The sequence below is a fragment of the Myotis lucifugus genome, unplaced genomic scaffold (assembly GCF_000147115.1).
Source record: "Myotis lucifugus unplaced genomic scaffold, Myoluc2.0 scaffold_8, whole genome shotgun sequence".
In the NCBI taxonomy this organism is placed as follows: Eukaryota; Metazoa; Chordata; class Mammalia; order Chiroptera; family Vespertilionidae; genus Myotis; species Myotis lucifugus.
The window spans coordinates 13,009,314-13,036,872 of NW_005871056.1; the positions used below are offsets into that span (position 1 = coordinate 13,009,314).

Below are 27,559 nucleotides of genomic sequence, written 5' to 3' on the forward strand. Positions count from 1 at the left end.
ATGGGGCAGGGTGAGGGGTTATATTCTAATTGGCTCTTCGACACGGCAGTTGTTTTGTGGTTTCTAGGTGGACCTGGATTTGAATTTCAGCTCTGTGTCTTCCTAGCTGGGTGAGCACCTCAGCTTCCATCTCTGGGAAAATCAGGGGAAGATGACAAATATTCACCCCACCCCCACCCCCCGCCCCAGGTCACTTTGAGGCTTCAGCCGGGCATAGCAGATGGCCAATTCCTGATTCTGTCACTAACTTGCTCCTGGACCTTCAGAAAACCCCTTGATCTCTCTGAGCCTGTTTCCCCAGTTGTGGAATGAAGGGACTGACTAGATACCTCTGCCCTGCGGGGCCAAATAGCTTCGGAGGGTGAGGTCATGTCCCCTCAAACCTCCCAGCCTCTGTGCTTTGACCAACAAGGGAAGGACAGGACACCCTCCTGTCCCAGCGCCACCCTCCCTGTTGCCCCCAGGCTGTCATCCCAAATCAGGGGAGCCACCTCTGCTCAGAGCATCCCAGCTTCTCCCCTCAGAGGCAGCATTTGGGACTCAAGTCAGTATATTTTTCTTTCAAGGGGGGACAAGAAAGATGATATATGGTCTCTCATGCCTGTCATTTTATTGTTTTGTTTAGAAACTGCGAGAAAAGTTGAGTCAGGAAGGCGTGTTGGGGGAGCTGTATTGAGTGAAGTGTGGCGTGTCCTATTTGGGATCCAAACCCAGCAGATCAGTAAATAACGAGACTCCCTCCTGGCTCTGAAATTCCTAGAATTCAGGCTAGTGTAGCCATCTGAGACTCTAGCCTGCGCCTCGCAGCCCTCGAAAAGCCACCACACTGCTCCACATCAGGGACCATGCTGGGCACTGCCCTGCCAGAGGCCCTGTTTTACTTTCACAACAATCTTGTGTGTGAAGCCCTCTTTAAAAAAAAAAAAAAAGAATAAAAACTTTATTGAGCTATCATTCACATGCCATAAAATTCACTTTAAGTGTACAATTCTGTGATTTTTAGTATATTCACAAAGTAGTGCAACCATCACTACCATCCAGCTTAGAACATTTTGTCACCCCCAAATCACCCCAGACCCTTTGGCAGTCACTCCTCATTCCCCTTTGCCCCGGCAAGCACTAATCTGCTCTCTTTATGGATTCGCTTATTCTAGACATTTCATGTAAATGGAATCATACAGTAGATGATCCTTTCTGACTGGCTTCTTTCACTGAGCATAATGTTTTCAAGGTTTATACATGTTGTAGCATGTGTCAGCACTTCTTCCTCTTTATGGCTGGATAGTATTGTATTGTACGATCATATCGCATTTTGTTTATCCGTTCCTCAGCTGATGGACACTTGGGTTGTTTCCACCTTTTGGCTGTTGTGAATAATGCTTCTGTGAATATTCATGTACAGATCTTTGTGTGGACACGTTCTCAGTCTCCTTGGGTGTATATCTAGGAGTAGAATTGCTTGGTCATATGATAAATCGATGTTTAACATTTTGAGAAGCTGTCACATTGTTTTCCAAAGCGGGCTGTACTATTTTACAATCCCGCCAACCGTGCATAAAGGCTCCGATGTTCCACACCTTCGCCAGCACTTACGTTTCTTACCTCAGCCATCCTAACGAGCATGTAGTGGTATCTCATCGTGGTTTGGATTGGCATTGCCCTAGTGACTAGTGGTGTCCGGCATCTTTCCATGTGCTATTGACTATCTATCTTTTTCAGAAAAATATCTAGTCGAACCGTTTGACTCTTTTAAAATTGAGTTCTTTTTATGGTTGAGTAGCAGTCACGCTCATGTTTCCAGAGGATTCTGAGGCTCTGAGAAGGGATGTGACTTCCTGAGGTCTTCACCGTCAGTGATGGGTCGAGGTGGGAACTGAATCCAGGTCTGCCTGACATTCAAGAGCCAGCAAGCTCTTTCTGTGCACCGAATACCTCCCTCTGGTTTTCGTTGTTGCCAATTGTGTGTGTGTGTGTGTGTGTGTGTGAGAGAGAGAGAGAGAGAGAGAGAGAGAGAGAGAGAGAGAGAGAGAGGTGGTGGGAGTGAAGAAGAGAGAGAGGAAACAGAAAGACAGAGAAACTTAGATGAGAGGATGAGAAAGAAGAAACTGGACTGGCTCCCCCCTTGGGGAGTCAGAGCCAGGGAAAACCTTTTAAGACTGTTTCTTCCGATTAATTGTCAAACATCTGGGGAGGCCTCACAGTTGTCACACTTTCTGACTGTGAAAAATGCTTTAGGAACCCCAATCCTATATAATAAAAGGCTAGTATGCAAATCAATCGAATGGCTGTGACTGGTCGCTATGAGGCACACTGCAGTGTTCAACCACCATCCGGCCCCGCCCCCCCAGGCTGAGGCCGCTCCAGTGGGCGAGCTGCGCCCACATCTACAGCGCCCTGGACCAGACAGCCCACAAGATCAACCTGGCCAAGATCACCCATGGCAAGTGCTCCACCCCCTTGGTGACTGACCTGGCGGCCGGGGGCCTGGACATCCCACTGCTGGACAACGCCATCAACTTCAGCTTCCCGGCCAAGGGCAAGCTCTTCCTGCCGCGTGGGTGGTGTGGCCTGAGCTGGCACAAGTGGCACAGCCTACTCCTTGGTGGCCCCAGATGAGGTCCTCTACCTGCTGGACCTGCACCTGTTCCTGGACTGTGCGCTCACCCTCTCCCGCCCCCACGAGGAGCCCTCAGATGCTGGGCCGGGTGCACAGAGCGTGGTGGACGCTAAGGACTGCGGCCTGCGGAACACTCTGGAGGCATCGCTGGAGCAGCGGGACCTGGGCCACGTAGCCGACAGCGCCCAGCAGCAGTATGCGCGCTTGTGACCGGCGCCCTCGCCAGAGTCCATCAAATGAGCCAAGGAGCTGGACCTCCAGAGGCTGGGCCTGCACCCCCTCTTCAGCTGAGCTTCGAGGAGGAGGAGCTGCAGCGGCTGAGGCTGGTGGACAGCATCAAGCAGTACTGCTCGCGGGCAACCATCTTTGAGATCAACGCCTCCAGCCGGGACCTGAGCAGCCAGGTGATGCGGGGCAAATGGCAGAAGGACTGCAAGGCCATCGCCAGCTTCCAGCAGGGCGGCAGGAGCGGCAGGAGGGCCTGGCTGGCCCAGCCCGGAGCTGCCCAGCTCGGCAGGCGGAGCATCCTGGGAAAGAGGAGGAGGAGGAGGGGGAGGAGAAAGAGGAGGAGGAGGAAGAGGAGGAGGAGGAGGAGGAGGAGGAGGAGGAGGAGGAGGAGGAGGAAGAGGAGGAGGAGGAGGAGGAGGAGGAGGAGGAGGAGGAGGAGGAGGAGTGGGAGGAGGAGGAGGAGGAGGAGTGGGAGGAGGAGTGGGAGGAGGAGGAGGAGGAGGAGGGAGAGAGTGTGGAGGACGTTTTCACAGAGGTCTGGGCCCAAAACGGCAGCAGCCAGGACCTGAGCGGGGAGCCAGAGGTGGGAGGAGGAGGCCCGGCCGCTGGACCAGGATTTCTATGTCCTCGATCCGCCCAAGGACTTGGACAGTGAACGGGGCCTGAGTGTTGGTGGGGAACAGGGGCACCTTTGAGCAGCAGGTGGCTGGGCTGTCCTGGACTTGATGGGGGATGAGGCCCAGATCCTGACCAGGGGCTGGCAGCAGCCCAAGTGGGACCAGAAGAAGAAGCAGTTTGTGGGACAGTCAGGACAGGAGGACAAGAAGAAGATTAAGACAGAAAGTGGTTGCTACATCAGCAGCTCCTACAAGCGGGACCTCTACCACAAGTGGAAGCAGAAACAGAAAATCGCCATACGCTCAACGCCTGAGCATCAGCGGGCCGCCAGCCGACCGCTGGGTGCTGTTTCGCCCGATCCGGTGGGGGCATGTGCAGGAGGCAACCAATTGATGTGTCTTTCTCATATCCATGTTTCTCTCTCTGTCTCTCACCTTCCCTTCTACTCTAAAAATCAATGAAAAATGTCCTCAGGTGAGGATTAACAACAACAAAAAAGTATGCATACATACACACACATACAAAAATACATGAATATTGGGGGTCTGGGGGACAGGGCCCCACAGGTGCAGGAATTTTGTGCACCGGGCCTCTAGTAGATACATATTTATAGATTTAGAAATTATGTACAAGTACTGTGGACCATTAGCTAACGTCCCAATATACACTTATAGTGAATTTTCTCAGTGATGATAGTGATGGACGTTCACGTCTCAAATAGTTTTTTCTTATTATTATTTCAGTAAGCAAGTATACGTGAGAGAGATCCCATTCATCATTGTTTTCAATGTGATAATGTGGCTGATGAAGGACTTGAACTGGGGAGGGGGGTGGGTCTGTCTCCCACATTTCCTGCTGCTGCTTGTACTTCCTAGATTAGCGTTATCTCCACTCCAGATTCCTTTGCAGGGACTCTTTGAAGCCACTTGTTCATGCTGTGGGGGCTGAGTCAGTCAAAGTTATATTGTTTGATCCTCAAAGCCACCCAACCCAGCACTAGTACACCAAAATATGTCAAAACAGGCTGAATGTAGAAAGTGGAAAATGTGTCCTGTATTGTTGAGCTCCCCGCTGGCCTCTGGGGACATGACATTTGATGTCTGACATATGGCAGAGGGTGCACATCAGAGCTGAATGATGTACTATTCACTAGTTTTAGTTAAAAGTTAAGTAGAGATAGATGAACTAATATTTTCCTCCTGTACTTTGGAAATTATTATTTTAGAGAGTAATAGGTTCTGAGCGAAGGACATCTAAGCCAACCTCTGCCATTCCTCAGCTTGCCACATCTCATGGTTGGGTGCTCATGACCACCCCAAATTAGATGTCATTTTAAGAAAATTCTTTTTGTATATCGAGCTGGCACTTGTCCCGCTGGCTCCCCAAGGTCCTGACCCCTCCCTCTGGGCTCACAACCCCACCTGTCCCCCTGTCCTGAAGGAGTCCTGCAGAGAGTTGGGGATAGTGACCAGGTCTGTCCATGCAGTGCTCATCCCTAGATCCTGCTCCACCAGCCACATCCCTTGGGTGTTGTCTCCATACCCCCCACATCCTCTGGATTCTCTCTGTCTAGATCTTATTTCATGCACATCCCGGGATTGAACTCAGGATGGGGGTTAGTGGGATGTGGGTCACCTTCTTTACTGTAGACTCTATGCTTCTATTAATATGACCTAAGGCTGTATTAGCTTTGCTTTGTAGCTCTATCACCTTGTTATCTTATACTGCACTTTAATAAACATTGGTGGTGTACCTACTATGTGCTAAATACTAAGTTAGATGTTTGCGTTAAAATTTACTTACCTTTCAGAGTGTCTTTTAACACTCCCAGGTCTTTCTGTGTGAACAACCTCCAAACTGGGCCCACCCATCCTCTTTCTGCACAAACTTGACTTTGTCCCTTTGCACTGTTTTGTTTCACTCCTCAGGGGCAACCTAAGGCTCTGGCTGCATCCTTGGATGTTCTGTGGCTACAAGGTTCACCCAGAGTCATGACGGGTCCATCTGGCTTACGGTCAGCTGGGCAGTGTGGGTTGTTTTCTCACTACTAAACTGCCTGGACAAACTTGGGACAAATGGCCGAGGAAGTGGAAACTGTGGCATCTTCCTTCTTTCCCTCATGCGTGGACTTCAGCCTTAGATCTGAGTTTATATCCAGACTCCTTGCTGTGTGGTCTTGGGCAAGTCTCTCTTCCTTTCTGGGGCTCAGCTTTGATCTCCTGGCTGCAACTCTGTAGAATTCTAGCTTGGAGAAGAGAGACTGCCAAACCTGGAGAGCTGGGGGAGGGAGGCGGGGGGGCGATACAGTGAGTCTGGGACAGGAACGGGGAGGGTGCTGAAGAAGAAGGGCTGTGAACAAATGGAAGATTTTCTAAAGAGAAGAGGGAGATGCTAAAGAAACTTTGCCAGCCTAACATTATTTTTCTTTCTTTTTGAAATGGTTGGGGGGTTTTGTGTGTGTGGTTTTTTTTTTAATTTTTTAAATTAACCCTCACCAGAGGATATTTTTCCATTGATTTTCAGAGAGACTGGAAGGGAGGGGGAGAGACAGAGAGAAACAGCGATGTGAGAGAGACCCATTGATTGGTTGCCTTCAGCACACACCCTGACCAAGGCCAGGGATCGAGCCTGTAACCCAGGTATGTGCCCTTGACTGGAATCGAACCCGGAACCCTCAGTCTTCGGGCCAATGCTCTATCCACTGAGCCAAACCGGCCAGGGCCTAACATTATTTGTCTAAGCTCTTAAATTCAGTATTTTATGACTATTTTTTAAATTAAAAATTGTTAATTTCACATTGTTTTTGTTTTTTATTTTTCAATACACTTGATATTCAATATTATATGAGTTTCAGGTGTACAGTACAAAGTGATTCCGCCATAAGTCTAGTATAGCTATTACAATATTATTGACTATATTCCCTATGCTGTACTTCATATCCCTATGACTATTTTGTAACTGCCAATTTGTATTTCTTAATCCTTTCCCCTTTTTTACCCATCCCCCTAATCCCCTTCCATCTGGAAACCATCAGTTTGTTCTCTGTATCCATCACTCTGTTTTTGTTTTTGTTTGTTCATTTATTTTGTTTTTCAGATTTCACATATAAGTGAAATCATAGAGTATTTGTCTTTCTCTGTCTGACGTATTTCACTTAGCATAATATCCTCTAAGTCCATCCATGGTGTTGCAAATGGTAACATTTCACTCTTTTTATGACCAAGTAATATTCCATCAAATATATTACCACATCTTCTTTATCTAATCATCTATTGATGGACACTTAAATTGCTTCTATATCTTGGCTATTGTATATAAAATGTTCTTCTTTGTCTCTTGTTATAGCCTTTGTTTTAAAGTCTATTTTGTCTGATATAAGTATTGTTACCCCAGCTTTTTTTTCATTATCATTAAGTATTTTTCAATCCCTTTGCTTTTAGTTATTTATATTTTCAATTACAGTTTACTTTGTTGTTGTTGTTAATTATCACCTGAGGATATTTTTTCCATTGCTTTTTAGAGAGAGTGGGAAGGAGGGAGAGAGGGAGAGAAAAAGAGAGAAAAACATTGATGTGGGTGGGGAGCAAACCGGCAACCCAGGTACGTGCCCTTGACTGGGAATCAAATCTGAGACCCTACTGTGCACAGGCCAATGCTCTACCACTGAGCTACACTGGCCTGGGCTACAGTTTACTTTCAATATTATTTTGTGTTGGTTTCAGGTGTACAGAATAGTAGTTAGATAATCATAAACTTTATAAAGTGTTCCACCTGATATTTTCAGTACCCACTTGGGCCATACATAGTTATTGTAATGTTCTTAACTATATTCCCTAGCCTGTATTTTACATTCCCATGACTATTTTGTAACTTCCAATTTGCCCACCTTTTTACTTTTAGTCCATGTGTCTTTCGATCTGAAGTGGGTCACTCATAGGCAATATATACATATATGGATCTTGTTTTCTTCCCCATTCAGCCACCCTATTTCTTTTTATTGGAGCATTTAATCCATTTACATTTAAAGTAATTATTGATAGGTATGTAGTTGTTACCATTTTATTCATATTTTTTTGTCTTTTTTTTCCTTCTTTGTCCTAAAGAAATCCCTTTAACATTTCCTGTAATGCTGGTGTGGTTGAATACCTTTAGCTTTTTCTTGTCTGGGAAGATCTTTATCTGTCCTTGGACTCCAAAGGCTAGTCTTGCTGGGTAGAGTAATCTTGATTGTAGGTCTTTGCTTTTCATCACTTTGAATATTTTGGGCCAATCCCTGCTGGTCTGCAAAGTTTCTATTGAGAAATTGGCTGGCAGTCTATGGGAGTGCCCTTGTATGTAACTAACTGCTCTCTCTTGCTTTTTTCATGATTCTCTCTTTGTCTTTAACCTTTGGTATTTTAGTTATGATGTGTCTTGGGGTGGGCCTCTGGGTTCATCTTGTTTTGGAGTTTCTGCACTTCATGGACTTGTATGTCTATTTCTTTCACCAGGCTAAAAAGTTTTCAGACATTATTTCTTCAAATAGGTTTTCAATCCCTTGCTCTCTGTCTTCTCCTCTGGTAATCCCTTGATGCAAATATTATGCTTGATGTTTTCCCAGAGGTCCCTAAAACTATCCTCATTTGGGGAGTTCTTTTTCTTTTTGCTGTTCCAATTGGGTGTTTTCAACTACCTGTCTTCCAAATCTCTGATTCAGTTCTCTGCTTTATCTAATCTGCTCTTGAGTCCCTCTAATGCAGTCTTCATTCCAGTTATTATATTCTTCATTTCTGACTGGTTCTTTTTTATGCTTTCTATCTCTTTATGTAAGTTCTCACTGAGGTCAGAGTGTGCCATGGGAGAACTTGACCTGACATCATTGACTTTGAAGATGGAAGAAGGGGCCACAAGCCAAAGGATGTGGGTGGCATCTAGAAGCTGGAAAGGGCAAGGAAAATGAAGGATAAGAGGGGGGAGGCAGAGGAGAAAAGGAAGGAGAAGAAATAAAACAGAAGCAAGGAAACGGGTTTTCCCTCAGAGCCTCTAGAAAGGAAGGCAGCCCTGCCAACACCTTGGACTCCAAAGTCTAGCCTTGCTTAGAGTAATCTTGATTGTAGGTCTTCTAACCTACAGAACTGTGGACTTCTAACCTACAGAACTGTGAGACACTAAATTTGTGTTGTTGTTTTAAGCCTCTAAGTTTGTGGGAATTTGTTACAGAAACAATAGAAAACTCTGTGGGGAAGCTGAACCAGCTCTAAGATGGCCTTTGTTCTCAGCAAAGGTACAAGTCTCTAGGGCAAGATCTTCTGGACAACTGCTGCTTGGGCGGTTCCAGGGAAGGGGATGATAGGACAGTGGAAGTCCTCAATCCAGCCTGGAGCTGAAACGCAAAATGGAGGATCTCGGGGGCTCTGCCCAAGTCTTGCCCTGGAGGCTGGAGTGAAATCTGTGGACCCCTCTGCCCCCAGACCTGCTTTGCTCTGTCTAGAATCTCAGAGCCTTCCCCACATATTTGTCTCAACTAACATGCTTTGGTTGCAAGTAACAGAAACCACCTCAAGCTAACAAAAAAGGACTTTCTTGGAAGGATATGGGGTCTCGCAGAAGAGAGGGAATTGCTAAGGAACCAAAGTGCAGAGCAGACAGTGGCCAGGAACTGAAATGAGAGGAACAGCCTCTTCAGGGATCTGTGTGAGGGCAGACCAAAGCCAGCTGACCTTGGGTTTTGTGTCACACATGTCACAAGTCAGATTCCTGGGAGGGAGAGGCTGATGATCTAACCTGGGTGAAGGGCAGGGACCCCTCCAGAATTTCCATATCCAAGGAGCATGGGAAGGGGACACAATCCATTTGGGGGGTGCTGGTCCTGGATCTGTGTCTGCCTGACCAGTCTATGTTTGTTTGGGAGGTGTGGGAAACTGGAGGAGATTATTGGGGCCTCTAACTTGCCTCCTTGGTGTAATCGCCAGAGGAAGGGAGCTTCGATGTCCAGTGGGCAAAACCAGCAAGCACCCCCTCTCTGTCAGCTCTGTTCCCCTCCCAGCTATTTCTGCTTCCTCTGTCCCCAACCCTAGTTCCTGCCCTGGGCTTGTTGAACTGACCTGGCCCTGCATTTGTGGCCCTTAGGAACATTCCTCACAGTTCACCTGCAGGAAGAGTTGGCCATTAGCCTGGCATTCAAGGCCCAGGACTACTTCCCCAGCCTCAGGGGATTCCTACCCTTTCAACTGCCCATTGCCACCCACCCCCACCACTGAATCTTTCTCCCACTCTGCCTTTTGCCACCTGTTGAAATCCAACTCAATCTTAGTTGCCTCAGCCCCCTCCTCCAGGGAGAGACACCAGGGAAAGATAAGCAGCCCTTGAATGAAGAGGCAGGGTTCTGGAGCCAGCCTTGCCCCTGAGTTGCTATGTGACCTTGTGCAAGTTCCTCCATTTCTAGATCGCAGTTCCCCCATTTGTAAAATAGGACAATAATCCCCACCCTTTCTGCCTCCCTCCTGATTAGTATGAGGATTGAGTGAGCTGGGCAGGAAAAGGGCTGTGAGGCTGTCTCCTACTATCCCTCCCACTCTGGGCCCAGGCCCTTATGACAGCAGGAACTTAGGAAATACTGGGCTGGATTGAAGGGGAAAATCCAGTTTAGCAAGACCTGTGGGTGCAGAGGACCTGGCACCACCAGTGACTCAGCAGGGCTGGGCTTTTGGAGAAAAGTGTTAGAAAATGAGTCTATTTCCTTGTAGGATCAGCCTCAAATGTGGGGCCACCTGAGATGCCTCTAACCAGGGCTAGGGATGGGGGTTCTCTGTCAGGGTGGGGGTCATCGGTAAGCTGGGAGACCTTGGACAAGTCACTTTGTCCATCTAAACCTAAGGTTTTCCTGCATAAAATAAATAAGACTTGCATGAATAAAATTAGATCGCAGGGGACGCGCCATGCTTCTTTTCCTCTTCCTGCTTTCTTCTTTCTTCACTTCTCTGTCAACTGTCTATGGTTGTCCTTCTTGGCTCAAAGTCACATGCACTGAACTTGAGTTTTCCGAAGCCCCTCCCAGCAATCCCTCTGCCAGCGCCTGATGTTCCACCATGAGTCCTCTGTCCTTTGTGTTAAGCATTGCCTTGCCCATTGATCCCTGAGTTTTAAATTATAAAAATTCTATGCCTTTGCCCATATGGCTCAATTGGTTGAGCGTCATCCCATGAACTAAAAGGTCACCGGGCACATACCCAGGTTGTGTATTTGGTCCCTGGCCAAAGATGTTTCTGTCTTTCTCCCCCTCTCCCTTCCTCTCTCTCTAAAACCAATAAAACATATTTAGGATTTATGTCTATAAATTCTATCTATCCTTTCTCATAGCAGAAATAAGGGTGAAGGGAAGGTGGGGCAAGGATAGCTCCTACCATTTCCCCTCTCCTGATGGATCAGTGTGCTGAAGAACTGCCCACGGAAGCGAACTTGGCTATGAGGACACTTCCACCAGAGGCTAAATATAAGCCAAGTCAGCATCACTTATATAACACTCCCATGACTGTTAGTGGCTTCTTTCCTGGTCAAATGACAGGGGCCTGGGAAGAGGTGCCAGCATTAGTCCTTCCAGCCCTCAAGATGGACCAAACAACTCCTGTTGCTCAGTCACTTACTAGCTACATGGCTCTGGGGAAGTTTCTCAGTGTCTCTGTGCCTCAATGTTCTTAACCTATAAAATGGGCACAACCATGGTGAGCCGTCCTAGGGTTGTGGTGAGGAATACAAGTTAATACATGTAGCATGCTTAGATCACGGCCTGGCAGATAGTAAGCATTTATTGTTATTGTCATCATCACCATCATCATTTCTGGTTTCTGTCAGGCCCTGTGCAGGGTTCGGTGACACATAAATAAATCAGCCTCAGTCTCTAACCCTGGCAGTGTTCATGATCCAGTAGAAGAGACACACCCTGGGTGTGTCAGACCCTCTGCTGGGCCCTGGGCACAGATCTGAAGGTGAATAGGAACGGTGGCTCCCAGAGTTTTGCAACAAGATGCCCTACCTTGAAGAAGAGTCTGGTATAAGGCAAAGTTGATTATGGCTCAAGAATGATATGCTGGAGGATTCAATGGGTCAATGGGGGTGTTCTCTGGGCCTCCTCCAAATCCCATTTTTCTTTAAAGATGCTTCCTGCCAACTGTTTCCCATGTGGTCCATGGCACCCTGCCTCTGTGCCTTTGCACATTGTTCCCTCTGGCCCTTCCAACTCACCCCCAGCTTTCCTTGACTGACTCTAATCTGATTTGGCCCCTGGGTTCCAACAGCCCCCAGGTCTACCTTGAAATTCCTTGAGGAAAGTGCTGCAACTTGTTCACCACTGTTTCCCCAGTGCTAGCTTACAGTAGGTGCTCAATTAGTGTAGGAATGTGTTTCTGTCAGAATTGTATTTAGCTACAAATAACAAAAATCCTTAATAGAGGCTTCAGCAAAATGAGGTTTATTTGTTTCAAATAACAAGAAAGCAAGCAGCTGTGAGCAAGGGCTGTTTGCTTTGGCTTTTCCTCAAGTTCACAAGATGGCCCCTGGAGCTCCTGCCATCACAGTCATGTTCAGGGATGGAAGGAGAGGCAAGACATAGCACCAGCCCTGTTGCCCTCTTTCGTAAGAGAAACTAAACCATTCCTGAACACCAACAAATTTCTGCTAACTTTTCATTAGTGAAAATTGGGTCACATGGCCAACCTCAGCTATGAGAAAGACTGGAAAAATGAATATCTAACTGGAGTTGGAAGAACAAAATTGCAGCTTTGTTAGCAAGAAGTCCAAGGGTGGTGGGGGAAGAAGGGTGAATGGAGCGGGGGTCAGAAGGGAGCGTTCTGGTCAGGCAACTAGCATGAGCCTTCATGAAGGAGGTGTTAATGGAGCTGTGCCTAGAAGGTCAGATTCAATTCTGACAATAAGAAAATGGCATAGATAGGAGTCTGGAGGCCTGAAAATGCTGTGTGTGGCCAGATGCTGCCAAGTGACAGCTAGAGCAGGAAAGAGATGGGACCAGGTTGGTGAACTTTCGGTGTATTTGGCATCAGCCAGAGCTCTCTTTCCCCCATAGGTGCTCTAAATCTCTTCCTCCACTCTACCTGAAATTCCACATTAGAGATGACCTCAGCTAATGACCATGTACTGGGCACCTGCTATGTACAAAGAGTTCTTTTCAAAACATAGATATGCCCTGGAGGTGTATGGTTATCAGTCATTCATTCCTGAATATTAATCAGTTTTATTGTCTAGTGACTTCCTAATGTTTAGCTGAATTCTGCCCTGCAAAATAAAAATGGGAATTTTTATTCTAGAAAGAGGGTAATAGCAGAAGGGAGATGGGCAGGGCTGGGGCTGGACACTGACTGTCTGAGGGTCATAAAAGGCCTGGAGAAGAGGGAACTCACATCTTCTGAGGCCTCTAAGGGCAGGCACTGGCCATCTTTCCTCCTTAAGCCTCTGCCATCAGAATGTAGAGAAGGGAACAGCTCTACCCAAGGGCACCCCATGCACAGGTGACAGAAGTGGAGTTGGACCCTGGTCAGACCGACCCCAAAGCACATGCTCTTGTCACTGTACAAATACTGTCTTTTTGCTCCCACCCAGCTCCTCCGTCTTAATAATAATCATCTCAGCTGGCGTTTATTCAACACTTGCTCTGCACCAAACATTGTTCTAAGAGCTTCACGTGTTTTAGCTCATGCTCTTTTCATAACAATACTATGAAGCAAGCACTATTATTGTCCCCATTTTATGGACGAGGAACCTGAGGCACAGCAAGAGGTTCAGGAACATGCTCAGCTCCCACAACTGGAAGTGTCAGGATTCACACCCAGCTGGTCCAGCTTTGAGACAAAGGGAAAGATATTGCCTTGCCAAGGTCTTGTGGTGGGTTAAGAGTAGATTCTCTGGCCTGGCTGGCATGGCTCAGTGGTTGAACATCGACCTATGAACAAAGGGGTCACGGTTCAATTCCATGGTCAGGGCACATGCCTGGGTTGTGGGCTCAATCCCCAGTGTGGGGCATGCAGGAGGCAGCTGATCAATGATCCTCTCTCATCATTGATGTTTCTATCTCTCTCTCCTTTCCTCTCTGAAATAAATATTTAAATTTTTTTTTAAAAAAAGAGTAGATTCTCTGCTAAAACAAAAGCAACTCAAACTCATAGACACAGAGAAAAGATAGGTGGTTGCCAGAGGTGGGGGTGGGGTGGAGGTGGGAAAAGATTTAAATATCCATTGTCTAGAAACTACAATTCAAATATGAGGACTAATTAATCCCATTTCCTACCTGACTGGTTTGTGATCAGGCTCAGATGGAATTATAGACACATAGCCCTTGGGAAAACCGTTAAGTGCTATACTAATATAAGGCAGTATGTTACATTTTTAAGTAATGAAAAATTATTGGTTATTTTATTATGACAATAGCACACTGTTAAAAATTTAGAAGACACAAAGTAAAAATAAGAAACTAAAAATATGCATGATAACGCCACCCAGAAAGAACCACGATTTATATTTTTATATCGCTCCAACAACTACTGACCGATGGTCGTGCTTGTTTATTTGGCTCCCCACCCATGCCCGCCAACTACCCAACAGGATTATTTTGAAGCCAGTCCAAGACATAATACAATTTTATTATAAATATTTCAGTATTTATCTCTAAACTTAAGGATACTTTAAATAAATATAACCTCGATATAAATATCACACCTAATGGGGAAGCTACGCATGTATGGAGATAGGAGGAATATGGGAAATCTCTGTACCTTCCACTCAATTTTACTGTGAACTTAAAACTGCTTAAATACTAAAGCCTGTTTTTTAAAAGTAAATAAGTTTTTATATTGTCAAAAGATGATCATTATCCAAATTTCCCTAATTGTATTTTGTAAGTTGTTTCTCTTATCTCTTATACCTTTTTAAATTGAGTCTTTTTCCTTTTCTTATTTATTCGCCAAGCTCTCTCTGTATTAAGGATATTAACTACTTGTTATGGATTATTAATTACAAGTGATATTAATTACTTGTTATTGCTATTCCTCCAGGGAAGGCAATGGAGACTCCAGACCACAGTCAAGTCCAAGGAAATACAGAAGATGTAGTCTGTATGTCTGCCTTCTCTGATCCTCTGGGCCAAGCCTCATGGGAGGTGGAGTTCAGCAATGAATGGGTAGAACAGAGGAAGACCCTGCTTAGCTCATGTGGTACAATGGCTCAAGTCACAGTTGAAATCTCTAAAGAAGTAGTGATTTTACACACATGCACACATACATATGTGCTTGGTCCAGTCTGTCCTCCAGCACTTTCGAGCTGTGGGAACCCTCAGCTGCTCCCCAACTCTCTAAGAGTCTCTGTGGGCTTGGGCTGGCACTAGGGAGAGCCCCAGCATAGGAGATAAGAAGACAGGGCTTAATCTGATCCCACCTGCCCTGAAATTTACAGAGAATCTTCTATTGGCAACTACTTATACAGTCTAGTGGTCTCAGAGCAGGACAGGGGCCTTCGAAGCCCTTGTCTGGGCTCCATATTTAGAGAAATTTCTGCATTGGGCCTTCTTAGGACCCTGGGGCCTCTGGGAAGAGTATCCTGGAGAAACCAGCCCCTCCTGGCTCCCCAAGTCTAGAGAGACCGCTGAGGAAGCCTTGGTGGTCCCTGGGGTGGGATGGGTGGGAAACACTCATCCTTGCCTGTGTGTTCCTCCCAGATGGAGAGACAGATTTCCACAAGCAAGACAGGGAGGCTGGACTCTTTCCTCAAAAACAGTATAAGAGAGACAAGTCTTCTTCCTCCTCCTCTTCGTCTTCCTCCTCCTCCTCTTCATCCTCGTCCTCCTCTGCTTCAGGTACAGCAAAGATTTAAATATACACACACATAATCTTATATTATTCAAGAAAACCTTTACATGGGAAAACCATGCCCCATACTCCCCCATCTTGATACTTCAATTCTATTTGTCCACATTCCCTTCCAGAGCCCGCCTATCTGTACACACAACTTGTATACAGTTATACAGAATCGTATAGACAATTTGGTTCATGGTTTAACATTGTTTGCTGTCTCCTCCTCTGCATTTTGCCCTGCTATTCTGTCATATCTTTGCAGCCATTTCTCATGCCTCCCGGATAACCCCTCAAGTGGCTGCATCTCATCTAAAGTAACATTTAGGTTTCCTAGGGACTGTCTGGTGCCAGAGTCAGTGCACCTGTCCGTCAAGCAGCCTGCCCAGGTTCAACTAACTAGCTATGTGTCCTTGAATAAATCGCTTAACCCTGTATGCCTTGAGGTCCTAATCTCTAAGATAGGGATGGCAAAAAAAGTTGTTACCTCATAGGATTCTTATGAAGATAACATTTTTCACATGTGTAACGTCTTAGCACCTAGCACATAGTAAAAGCCCAAAAAGGAACTATTATTGTTAAGATCCACCCCACCTTACCACCAACTTATCCCATTCATGAGCATCCTTGCTCAAAAGCTTTTGCTTTCATTTATTTATTTATTCATTTATTTATTTTTAAATTGAGGGTCTTTGATAATATAGTTATTTACAGTTTACATAATATATCTATTAGAAACTTTTAATATGTAGGATTAGGTTTAAGTAAATTAAAAGCTGCCGGTTTGAAATGCTTCTTTAAAATGCGTGGGCTGCCCCCCCTTCTTGTGCCTCCCTTGTAGCCCCATCTTCCCCTCACGCTGGAGTGGAAATCCCATACCCTTTTCCTCCCACAGACCACCATTGCTTTTGCTTTTTTAGTATTTCATACAAATCATGTCCTAAGTATTGCTCCCCACAAGTACTTTAGTGGGTTTAGAGAAATAAGTGTCTCTATTTGAGTCTTGATTACAAATTATCACATTATTCTCTAATAAACAGCAGAATGTTCTTTCACTTTTATTCTTTTGATTCAAAATGTAAGGCTGAATTTATAGCAGCAGCAGCAGCAGCAACATCATAGCTAACATGTGTTGATGCTACTGACCTATGTGTGGGGTACTGTTCTGAGCACTGTAATAACTCAATTAATTCTCATAGCAATCCTTTAAGGGAGGTACTGTTATTGTTACCATTTTACAGATGAGGAAACTGAGGCACAGGCTGACTGCCCTGCTGGGAGAGGACTCAGTAACCTGGGATTCCCTGGAGGTCTTTCTGGGCCCGAGGAGCCTAAGGATTAGCTCTGGTCTATTCCTCCTCAATCAGAGCTCCTGATCTGTTGTACATAGTGGGCCTGGGTCTGAGATTTTATTTGATGAAAGCAATCTGAGGCTAAATTTGTAAAAATGTTTGCAAAGCCCTGGCACCCTAGACTTATGTCCTCATGTTGCAAATGAGGAGACTGAGGCTTAAGGCCACAAAATCCATGCTTATTTCAGCAGACAGAAGAGAGACAATGGTTAGTGGGTACAGTGGGCTTGTGCATAGCCAGTCTCCTCATGGGTCTGGAAAGGAAACCACCGCCCTTATTAAACGTACACAAACCCACCCACTGAGGGCTTTAGCTCTGGAAGAAGGGCTTCCAGGTGCAGGGGAGTCTTGCCAGGGGGACTCCGTCCCTGAGTTTCTCCTTTGTGGTGGGAGGGGACATTCTGTGTTCTGATTCTGGTTGCCCCTTAGGGGGTGCTGCTCCCACACTAATGTCCCTCAAGTGTGGCCATAAAGCACTTCCCTCCTGTCTCCACAGCGCATGTGGGATTGGCTGTGGTTAGCAAAACTGAACACTAAGAGAAAGCAACAGGCAAATTAACGCAGAAGCACACAGGGACAGACTGATATTCAGGATCCTGGTGTCTGACCCACAGTGACTGGCCTGCTGCTGGGAGTCAGACCATGCCCATCCTTCAGGCTCAGATGGTGACCTCAAGGCCCCCAGCCCGATCGGCTCACTGTAGCCCCCAGTCTTCCTCCAGGCCCAGGACCCTAACTGATAGTCGTGCACCCCCCACTGTTCTCCCTACATCTTTTTGTTCTTAATATAGCCTGTTATTTTTTTAATTAAATTTTTATTGTGAAAGATTACCCATAGGCACATTTTAAAAAAAAATATTTTTATTGATTTCAGAGAGGAAGGGAGAGGGAAAGAGAGAGAGAAACATCACTGATGCGAGAGAATCACTGATTGGCTGCCTCCTGCACGCCCCACACTGGGGACCGACCCACAACCCTGACCAGGAATCGAATCGTGACCTCCTAGTTCATAGGTCAACGCTCAGCCACTGAGCCACACCAGCCGGGCACCCATAGACACGTGGTACAAAATGTGGAACATGTAAAGATATAGGAAGAAGAAGAAACAACCATCCTTTGCTCTGTCTCCCAGAAGTAATCACTAAAAACATGCTAGTCTACTTTTCCCAGACCACACTCCTCACAAAAACTAAATTCTGAGGATGAACAACAGAACAATGTATTCTAGGCTCCTTTCAGGCCGAGGTTCTCCCACAGCTTGTGTTTGTTCCCTGCAGAGAGCAGTGATGAGGACCAGCACCCCGGAAAAACCAGGAAACATCGGCAGAGTCGGGGGGCTGGACACTCCCACAGGGGCGGCTCACCGGGTAGGCAACAACAGGCCTTATCCATTTCTCCTTTCCCACTCGGCTCACTGTTGAGTTTCTCCCTGGGCCTGAGCATGTCTGTGTGAAGCTGTTCCTAGCAGCATTGTTTATGGTTGGGAAACAACCTAATGTCCTCCAGCTGCAGAGCAGGTCAGTGATGCCACACCCTGTCCCGGTTAGAGCTCTCTGTTCTATATATCGCCCTGAAGTGAAAAAGAAAGGTGTCAAATCATATCATCAGTTTGATCGCATATACACTTTGTACAATTTCACTCATATGTGGCTATTAACAAGACTGGAAGGAAAAATACCCAAATGCTAATAGTGGTTATCTCTGGGTAGTTAAATTATGGGTGATTTTTATTTTCTCTTGTTGGAACTATTCTATATTCTATAGTATAAATATTTGACAATGAGCATGTTTTATTTTTAACAACAGAAAAAAAATTGCAAAAAAAAAAGAGATAAATTTCAGCCCAAATGGATCATGGGAAGAAAAGAGCATGGGGAAAGAGCCTGGATGAATGCCTAGTACAAATCCTGGCACACATGAGGTGTCTAATAAATGCTGCCCATGAAGCTGGTGTTGAGCTCTGCATTCTGTTTCTGGAGATAAGAACGATTAGGATTGTGGGCTTTGGTGATAGGCCTGAGTTTGAATCCTGGACTTGTCACTGACCATGTGAACTTCAGGAAATACCCGTGAGCCTCAGTTTCCTATCTGTAAAAAAAAGGGACTACTACCTCCTTCACAGGATTTCCAGGAGGATCAAATGAACTATTAAATATAAAGTACTTCCTACAGTGTTGGTACATTTATTAAGTGCTCAGTAAGTAGCAACTGTTATTACAGACTTTGAACAAGGCCTCTCAGACCTCCAGTTCTTTCTTAGTAAATGAACACAGTCACCTCTGGGTGTGCTGGGGAAGTGGGGGCATACCACAGAGTAAAGGGGAAGCACTTGTTAGGCTGTCTTGCCTCTTGACTACCGCCCAGCTTACCCCCAGCACAAGACTTTTTAAGGCTTCATGCAGGTGCGAGATGGAAGTTGCCCTGGGCTGCCACTCCCGGGAAGAACTGACTAGTGGGGTTTGTCTCCACCCAGGTGCGGAGCATGGGGAGCCTGACCTTTTGAAGGATGAGCTTCAACTCTACAGAGGTAATTGATTGTCCAGTGACTTTGGAAAAAAACAGAATTAGACAAAGGACAGGAGGGCCTAGGGGTTTGTTGGGCAGAAATGAGATCATGTGTATTTCGTGAGCTAATAAGTTGTGGGCAGATGCAGAAAAGTGAGTTATAACATTGGCAGATGGAGATGGGGCAAGCATTCTGCACCATGGTGACACTATTCTGGGCTCTCTTCTGAACTATAACCTTGACTTGATTGATTTCCCAACCTTTCTGGGCCTCAGCTTCCCAACCAGCAAAACGAGACATGATCAGTACTCTCTCGTGGAACACTTGGCTGTTTACGCTGGCAAGAGAAAATTAAAAACCTGGACTCTACAAGACTCATATTATGAAATAACTGTCTTTGAGCATCATGATTATTTACAGCAAGACCTAAATATTATGGCCATTTGCTTCATAGAACTCTGATGAAATGGAGGAATTTATGGGAATGAACCAGTTCGCCAAAAAGCCTGACTAATGCACATGGCCAGATAAGAAAACCTCCTTAACTTTGTTTCATCCAACATTTCCATGATCTACTTAGTGTTCTAACTCCTGATAATGACCCAAGAAAAACATCAGGAAACACTTATGTATAGATTCGAGAAATGTAAATGAAATATTTTGATGTTCTGCAGCATGACTGCTTCTGGGTGGTAGCAATGTGTGGGCAATCTTTATGCTGTTTGTTTATCTGAATTTTTTATTTATTTTTAAACAAAAACAAGTATTATTTAGTTTTTTAAAATACTTTTGATTACCCTATTATGAAAGAAAGATTTCATTGGGTGTGAAATGAGAGAGAGAAACTGATATTTATGTATATTTTAAAATATTTTTCCTCATCATAAAAGTAATTCATATTTACTGTAGCTAATGTAGATATTGTCATGTATTTGTGAATTATTTTCTCCCTGTACTCCCACCCCAAGGCACTGGAGGTCCTCAGTATATTACACTGTTGGAGTCTCATTTCGTGGCATTCTTGGTACATTCTCTGTACCCTTGGTGCTGGTCACTCTTTGGTCACTTGTAGATGGTGTTCTCATTTGCATATTCACCCTAAGGACAGCTGAGCAAGCTGAAAGTTTATTGCCATGTGCTGAGTGCCCCCTTCTGGTGTCTGTGTCCTGGGGCTGACCTAAAAGACAGGAAGTATACAGGAGTGGGGACTCACAGTCGTGGTGGTGGGGGGGGGCGGTGGTGGTCATGGTGGTGGTAGTGGAAGTGGTTACAAGTCTTTCTCTGACTCTTAGTTTGGCGCTTTTTATCCAAGTTAACAGGAATTGCTCCTGAAGTGGAGATAGCATGGGAGGAAGAACAAGCAAAATCATCAGGGCACCAATATAGACTCCCTTTTTAGTACCTTATTAAAAGTCCTACCTGTCCTTGAGTGGGAGAAGGTGATGGGCTAGGAGAGAGGTCACCAGAAACCAGAATAGGCACCAAGAACTAAAGGCAAATGGGTGGGAAGGTCACCTCAGGCCAGATTAATGGTGAGGCTGCGACTCAGGGCAGGTATATAGGGCTCAACTCACACAGACAAGGGGCTTGATGCTCGGGGTTGGGGCGGGTGGGGGTGGAGCTGGGACTCCCATGTACAACCCAGCATAGCTCCCAGGAGTTCAGGGCCTGGTGGGGCTGGGGCCTTGTGGCTACGTGTCATCACCTAGATCTAGATAATCATGAACAGGCATAGGTTGCAAACTGGTGACTCCTGTGTGTGCAGATGTGTTTTGTTTGGCTCACAGAGTGTTTTTCTTTTTTTTCTACAAACCCTTGTGTCGAGGGCTGACTTTCATTGGTCGAAGCGAGGGAGCTGCTCTGCTATGTACAAAGCTCATAGAGTGTTTCTAAAAATTATAATTAATACATTTCATCAATTCTGCAACCCACATTTTTTCACATTTGGACATATCTGAATGCATCATAAAACCACTGGTAACTTGCAATTGTAATTAGCAGTGGTTTTCCTTACATAGTAACATAGAAAAAAATGTCATGTCTCACAAACTCTCTGATTTGCTAAAATACAAGAGTTGCCAACCTTTTTTATAATCAAGAAGTTTATGTAAAAACCTGGATTTCTGGCTTCTCCTGGGAAGGTGGAAGACCTGTAACACTGGGCAGGCATTCCTGCAGCGGCTGTAGTGGCTAGTGGGTGGTGACTGCCCCTTTAGATGGAATAGGAACCCTCTAGCTCGCTCCAGTCCCCACGTAACCCACTCAGATTGAATGGAAAGTCTCTGGATGAGCATAATGGACCTGTGATCATGGATTTTCCTTCTGTGCAGGTGCTCCTGGGGAGGTGGTGCCCTCTGGAGAATCAGGTGAGTGTCTAGTTTCCGGAGAGCGTTGGTCGGTGCTGGTGTTGAATGAGGTCTGGGCATTGCCAACTGTTATCAGGGTTCATGGCTGTGAGACAGGGACTCCAAGTCCACTTGGGGGCCTAGGGTTCTGACCGGGGCTCAGCAAGCAGCAGGGCTGGCTGTGGCATGAGGCAGGGAGCCTGTGGAGATCAGAAAGGAGGTCCCAAAGAGGCAAAGAGGTTATAACCAGCAATGGATTGATAGAAAGAGCTGCTGGGGGTGGACAGTTTGACAGGAGCATTTTCACAGGCCACCGATGGCCTTCCTTAGGGTGCAGGCCGCTGTTAGGGACCCAGGCTGGGCTGGGCACTAATGCTGAGTTTCTAACTTCCAGGACTCCGAAGAAGAGGCTCAGACCCAGCAAGTGGTAAGTACTCCAGCCCCAAGAGGAGAGCGGCAGGCGGCCTGAATCCCAGGGGGTGGGAGAGATCACAGCCATCCTGGGAAGGTGGGCCAGTCCCGGCAGGGATGCCATCACCAGCCAGGGTGTCACCCAACGATTCAGGAAGGGGACCTCCAAGCTCAGGGGACATGGAACAGAGCACAGACTCAGGCCTGTGGAGGTAGGAGGGGTCAGTGGGGGTCCCAACAACAGCCTTCCCCTCCTTCGCATCTTGGCCCTGATGGGTCCTGCAGGGAGTGTCCTCTGACTCAGGAAACAGAAGCCAGGAGAGCCCTTCTCAGTGAGGCGGGAAAGAGAAAACCCCACCTACCGTCCTGTGTCAAAGTTAAACACTGATTTCTTGTTCCTAAGGAGAAATGGAGGAGGTCTCTCAGTTAAGAAGACTGAACATAAAGAAAGATGGTAAGGAAATGAATGTTCCAAAGCTGCTTCTGCTTGTCTTGTCCGGATTTCTATGGGTAGAAAGTCAGTGGATGGCCTAGAACAATAGTAATCACAGCCCAACCCTGTCGTGTGCCCTGCAGTTTGCAAACTCCCCAGCTTCAAATCACCTTGAGAAGGGGGTACAGTGATTCCCATTTTGCAGATATGGAAACTGAGGCTCAGGAACGGGGAGTGGTCTTATAACTTGTGAGTGGAATGACCCGAGCTTTAACCCTGGATGTAAGCTGTTTCTGCTGTAAGTGGAGTTACTAGGATGACAAATGCCCTCCAGACACAGCTGGGCTGAGGAAGCTGTGAGTTTAGGTTAGACTAGCTCTAGGGAAGGGGTGATGAGGACCAGAGGGGCCTCCTCCATTCCAGGCCTGGAATCTGGGGGCGCTTCAAGGAGGAGAATAAGTGTGGGAAGGGAGACCATGATTTTTTATTAAATAAATGGCAGTTGTTCTTAGAAACATTTTGAGTTGTTGCAAAAGCCCACCTGCAGGGAGTGGAGACCTGGGTCCACGCCCCTGGCTCTGCCTTTGTCCATCGAGATGACCAGAGCGTGCCGTTTAATTTTCCCGGCTAAAAGAGGAGCCTTGTCTGGGATTCCCTAAGCACAGAGCATGTCTGAGTTGCTTCAGGACATGCATTATACCCCAAAGTGGGAAGGTGAGTCCCCTTTCCACTCTCTTCCTTAGAGTATGGTCGGAGACCCCATGCCATTCACACTGCCCTGACCCTCGTTCCTGGCACGTCAGACACACAGAGCAGTCTCTCCCTGTGAGCAGAGCCTTCTGCAGGCAGAGGGCTGGCTCGAACGTCACCGTCTTCTTTGTGTGCCGTGTGTGTGTGTGTGTGTGTGTGTGTGTGTGTGTGTGTGTGTGTTCTACACGCAGCAAAATCTGGTAGTTTGGGGCATTTTGAACTGTCTGTTCAAAGAACTGTTCCACAAAATAAAGTATTGCCATTTGTCTTATGCTTATTTTGACTTTTTTTTTGATGAAATAATAATTATTATTTAGCAAATAATTATTATTATATAGCAAATACTGCTGTTTTTGCTATTTTCTTTAGAGGAACAGAGCTATACTAGTAAGTATATTTGGTAACATTTATGTTGAATTTTAAGATGCCCCTGACTTTCTGAATGAAATTTAGGTGTTTATTTTGTTAAATTGAGATATAATTGACATACATTATATTAGTTTCAGATGTACTCCCCCCCCTCCCCCCCAAAAGGGTAAACTGACTCCAGAGCAAAGAATGTCCTAGAAATATGCATTTTAATTTTTCCCCAGGAAAATAAAACCAGAAATACCCTTCTCCCCTTCCATTCATTTGCCTTCAAAATGCTCCTTGCCAGCAGTGACATGAAATAACACATTGCCTTTTACCATTTACAAACTTTCCCATGCAAGACCCCCATCTGTCCTATCAGTGACGTAGGCATTGCTCTCCTCAATATATCAGTGAGAACACTGAGGCTCAGAGAGGTCAGCACGCTTGTCCCAAGCTTCACAGCACATTCCTGGCAGCCTCAACACCCACTCAGGAAGCTGCCTCATTCCGGGCACCGTCTCTGCATTGTCTTCTCTTTTCCCTTTTCCTTTCTTTCTTCTTGAAATCTTTGTTTGCATCTCTTCTAATCACAGCCCCTGGAGTGGGCCAAAGCCCCTGTGTTCTCTCCTCTGATAATTCACACGGTGCCTGGCAAAGTGCAGGGGGGCCTCTTTCACAGACCACCCTGAATTCCTGCCAGCCTCTCAGCTCCTCTCTCTCTCTCTCCTACGTTCCCTTCCGAACATTCCAGCCTGCATTTCCATTTCTGGGCACTGGGCCCACAGAGTGCACAGCGGTTCATGGGTAGGGATGTTTGGTACAACATAGGTGGTAACAGCAAACATCTGACATCAATAACTTCATCAGTGGGGGACTAGTTAAATAAACTAGGGTAACTTCATACCATGGAACCCTATACAGCCATCAAAAAGAACAGGACAGATCTATTTATGCTCTGAGATGGAAAGATGGCCCTGATCCATCAATGAGCGGGAAAAAGCAAATTATAGAGCAGCAGGTATACAAATTGATCCTGCTTTTTTTTTTTTTTAATGTGTTTGTACATATATGTGCCTGGAAAGGTTTGGCAATCACCACTCGGTTTTAAGGAGTAGGATTAGGGAGAGAATGGGACAATGTGAAACTTTTAACGTGAAACATTTGCATATCTTTACAGTTGTATATACATTCATTCCACAAACGAAGTGTCAGCAGCTCTGCACGCCCCTGCTGCTTTGGTCAATGGGCACAATCTCCACCCACCATCCTGCGGAGGGGGACAGAGAATAAACAGGGAAATGAAAACAGAACCAGCTGAGTAGTGATAAGTGTTAGAAAAATAATAAAGTGAGATAAAGGCTGGAAAGGGTGGGGCTTGGGGTGCTGTTTTAGTGGGGCTGGTCAGGAGAAGTGTCTCTGAATGAAAGCTACACTTCAGCAGAGACAGGAATACGTTTAGTAATTAACCTAGCGGGTGTGCTCAGTGGTTAGAGCATTGGCCTGCGCACTGGAGGGTCTCTGATTCAATTCCCGGTCAAGGACGCCTACTTGGGTTGCAGGTCTGATCCCCACCCCCAATTGGGGCGTGTTCAGGAGGCAACCAACCCATGTGTCTCTCTCACATTGATGTTTCCCTTTCTCTCTCCCACCCCTCCTTTTTCCCCTCCCCCCTCCTTTCCACGCTCTGAAATCAATGGAAAAAAATATCCTCACTCCTTGGGTGAGGATTTAAAAAAAAGAAAAGAAAAGGAGGGAGGAAGAAGCAAATAGTAAATTCCCCACCTCCTGTCTTTACAGATGAGTTTTTCCACTTCGTCCTCCTCTGCTTTGCAATTGGGGCCTTGCTGGTGTGTTATCACTATTACGCAGGTGAGTGGGGGCTGTGGGAACAGTTGCTGGGGGGCTGGGGGTTCAGACCTGTAGGCTAACCATTCTCTCCCTGGCTGTCCTTGCAGACTGGTTCATGTCCCTTGGAGTTGGCCTGCTCACCTTCGCCTCCCTGGAGACCGTTGGCATCTACTTCGGTCTGGGTAAGCATCCCCTTGCCCCCCACAGATGCTTGCCAAGGGCCAGAAAGCCACGACCGAAGCACTTTTTAAAGATTTTTCTTATGCTCGTGTTTTCCTCCTGACCGCTTTCAAGGTCACTGTGAGGTCTTTGGCAAAACTCTGTGGAAAAATGGGCAGCTCTGTAAAAACGCAACAAAAACAGTTGAGAGTGGCAAACAAACAGAAATCAGGCAGATGCTGAAAACAAGTTAGTTCACGGGGTTGGGTCCTGCATTCTCCATTTCCTGGAACTGTTATTGCTGTTCGCGGCTGTTGTTTTTAATAATAACTCCAGTACTATTATCTAAGCATAACCTGCTGCCTGAAATTCCACCAGGAGAGCCTTGTTTGTGTGGCTTAAGCCTTGGTCCCCGTGTGGGCGGGAGGAGGTCTGACCCCAGGTCCCCTGAGGAGGCAGGGCGCCCAGTCACCTTTCTCCTCTTGTCTGGGCAGTGTACCGGATCCACCGAGTCCTGCAAGGCTTCATCCCCCTCTTCCAGAAGCTCAGGCTGATCGGTAACTTTTACATTCTTCCCAAGGGCACTTTCTCTCTCCCAATCAGGGTCTTCTGTTGCCAATGAGGCTTAGCATATAGGAAAGAGCACAGGGCCTGGAGTTTGGGGCCTCGGTTCAATTCCTGCCTCTTCTGATTTACCAGCTCTGTTAGCCTCGGTTTCCTCAACTGAAAAATGGGTGTAATAACACCTTCCGCACAAAGCTGAAGATCGTGTGAGGAAGGGATGCAGACGTCCCGAAGTGGGAAACACTGTAGTAAAGTGAAGGGAGTCTGGGTGTTCTGTCATAGAACATTTCCCCAAACTCTACCTTCTCCGTGGTTTTATTGGCTTTATAGCACTGGGGGTGGGGTGGGCTTTTCTTATTTTGCATTTGTCTGATGAAACTGAGGCTCAGAGAGGTAGAGTGACTTGCCCAGGGTCACACAGCTGGAGTGGCTGGGCTGGGCTAAAGGAGATCCTCTTGGATGACCAGCAGCTCTGTGTCTACTATTAAGTCTCAAAACTCAGAGGCCCGGGGGGGGGGGGGGGGGCTTGTGTGTCTCTGGGCTGAGGATTTCCATCTTCCTTAAACCACAAAGGGGAAATTCACTGCAATGGCGGTGGATCATTGAGACCCAGGGCTTCTGGGGTGACTATATTATTCCAGCTGTGATGGGTCTTAGGCATCTGGGGTGATGGTGGGAATGAGGCCTGACTGTCTTCAGAATCCCATGCCATCCTGTGGGCTTTTTCTTCCAGGGTTCAGGAGGACTGACTGAGGCCAGTGCCCGGCGGGCAGCCAGGCCCAGCCCTAGCGTGACCGGCGTGGCATCCCAAGCACAGAGCGACATTCTGGGAGACATGTGGGCAGGCCAGGCTAGAGCAATAAAGAGAGCTCTTTTCCTTCCACGCGGTCTGAACATTGGCACCAGCCCTGGCAGAGGTATCCTTTGGGCAGTGTTGGCATGCAATCCAGCTGCCAGGATGGAAGGCAGAGGGAGGGTGAGGGACCTGAGCCCTTCATGGTGCCCGGATCAGCAGGAAGGTTCTGGGACATCACTGCTCTCAGAAAGCAGTAGGAGACTCCTGGGCCCTGCCGCTATAATCTGTCTGGGCTCTGGTTTCTTTCAAACCCCCAGGCTATCCTGTGTGCTCTCAGTTCCTACAGAGCCACCCCAAGACAGACTTACAGTCCACTGTCCTGAGACATGGAACCACCATGTCAGGTCCCCTGGGTAAACCTGATGTGGGTGAGATATGGGGGACGAAACCACAGCATCTGGGCTCCATCATCACCTAGTGCCAGCTCTGCAGCCCTGGACTGCATCAAGATTTAAATAAACGTTTTCTTCCTTGTACTGAAAAGAGTCTGTGAAATATTTCGTTGGCTTTCTTGAGTTCAAGAATACATTTGGGGTCTTCTTTGACCCTGTCCTATGGAGTAAATCATAAAAGTAAAGCCTCTCATTTTAGGTCTAAGACTTCAATTGCACATAGGAGACAGGGTTGTGCAAACATTTTTATGAAAAAGATCTGGAGGCTGTTAGGCACTCTCATCTCAACAAAATC

The 27,559-nt window shown here is 46.5% G+C and overlaps 1 protein-coding gene and 1 pseudogene across 1 annotated transcript; both read left to right on the forward strand.

Moving 5' to 3' along the window:
- On the forward strand, positions 1-12,582 carry LOC102421435 (annotated as a pseudogene).
- Positions 12,583-14,510: 1,928 nt separating this feature from the next.
- Positions 14,511-27,348, forward strand: TMEM40 (transmembrane protein 40). The gene is made up of 11 exons (XM_023749418.1): positions 14,511-14,562; positions 15,162-15,299; positions 17,924-18,013; positions 19,120-19,173; positions 21,483-21,518; positions 21,892-21,924; positions 22,312-22,362; positions 25,243-25,314; positions 25,401-25,475; positions 25,947-26,009; positions 26,750-27,348. The coding sequence occupies exons 1-11, from the start codon at positions 14,511-14,513 to the stop codon at positions 26,767-26,769; spliced, it is 684 nt and encodes a 227-aa protein (XP_023605186.1). The 3' UTR covers positions 26,770-27,348.
- Positions 27,349-27,559: the final 211 nt, after the last annotated feature.

Bases quoted from the DNA above. Each gene is read 5' to 3' on its own strand.
- TMEM40 (XM_023749418.1), top strand. From the start codon at position 14,511: ATGGAGACTCCAGACCACAGTCAAGTCCAAGGAAATACAGAAGATGTA. The intron at 21,925-22,311 runs GTAAGTACTCCA...CTTGTTCCTAAG, and splicing joins AGGCTCAGACCCAGCAAGTG to GAGAAATGGAGGAGGTCTCT. The intron at 26,010-26,749 runs GTAACTTTTACA...TTTTTCTTCCAG, and splicing joins CCAGAAGCTCAGGCTGATCG to GGTTCAGGAGGACTGACTGA.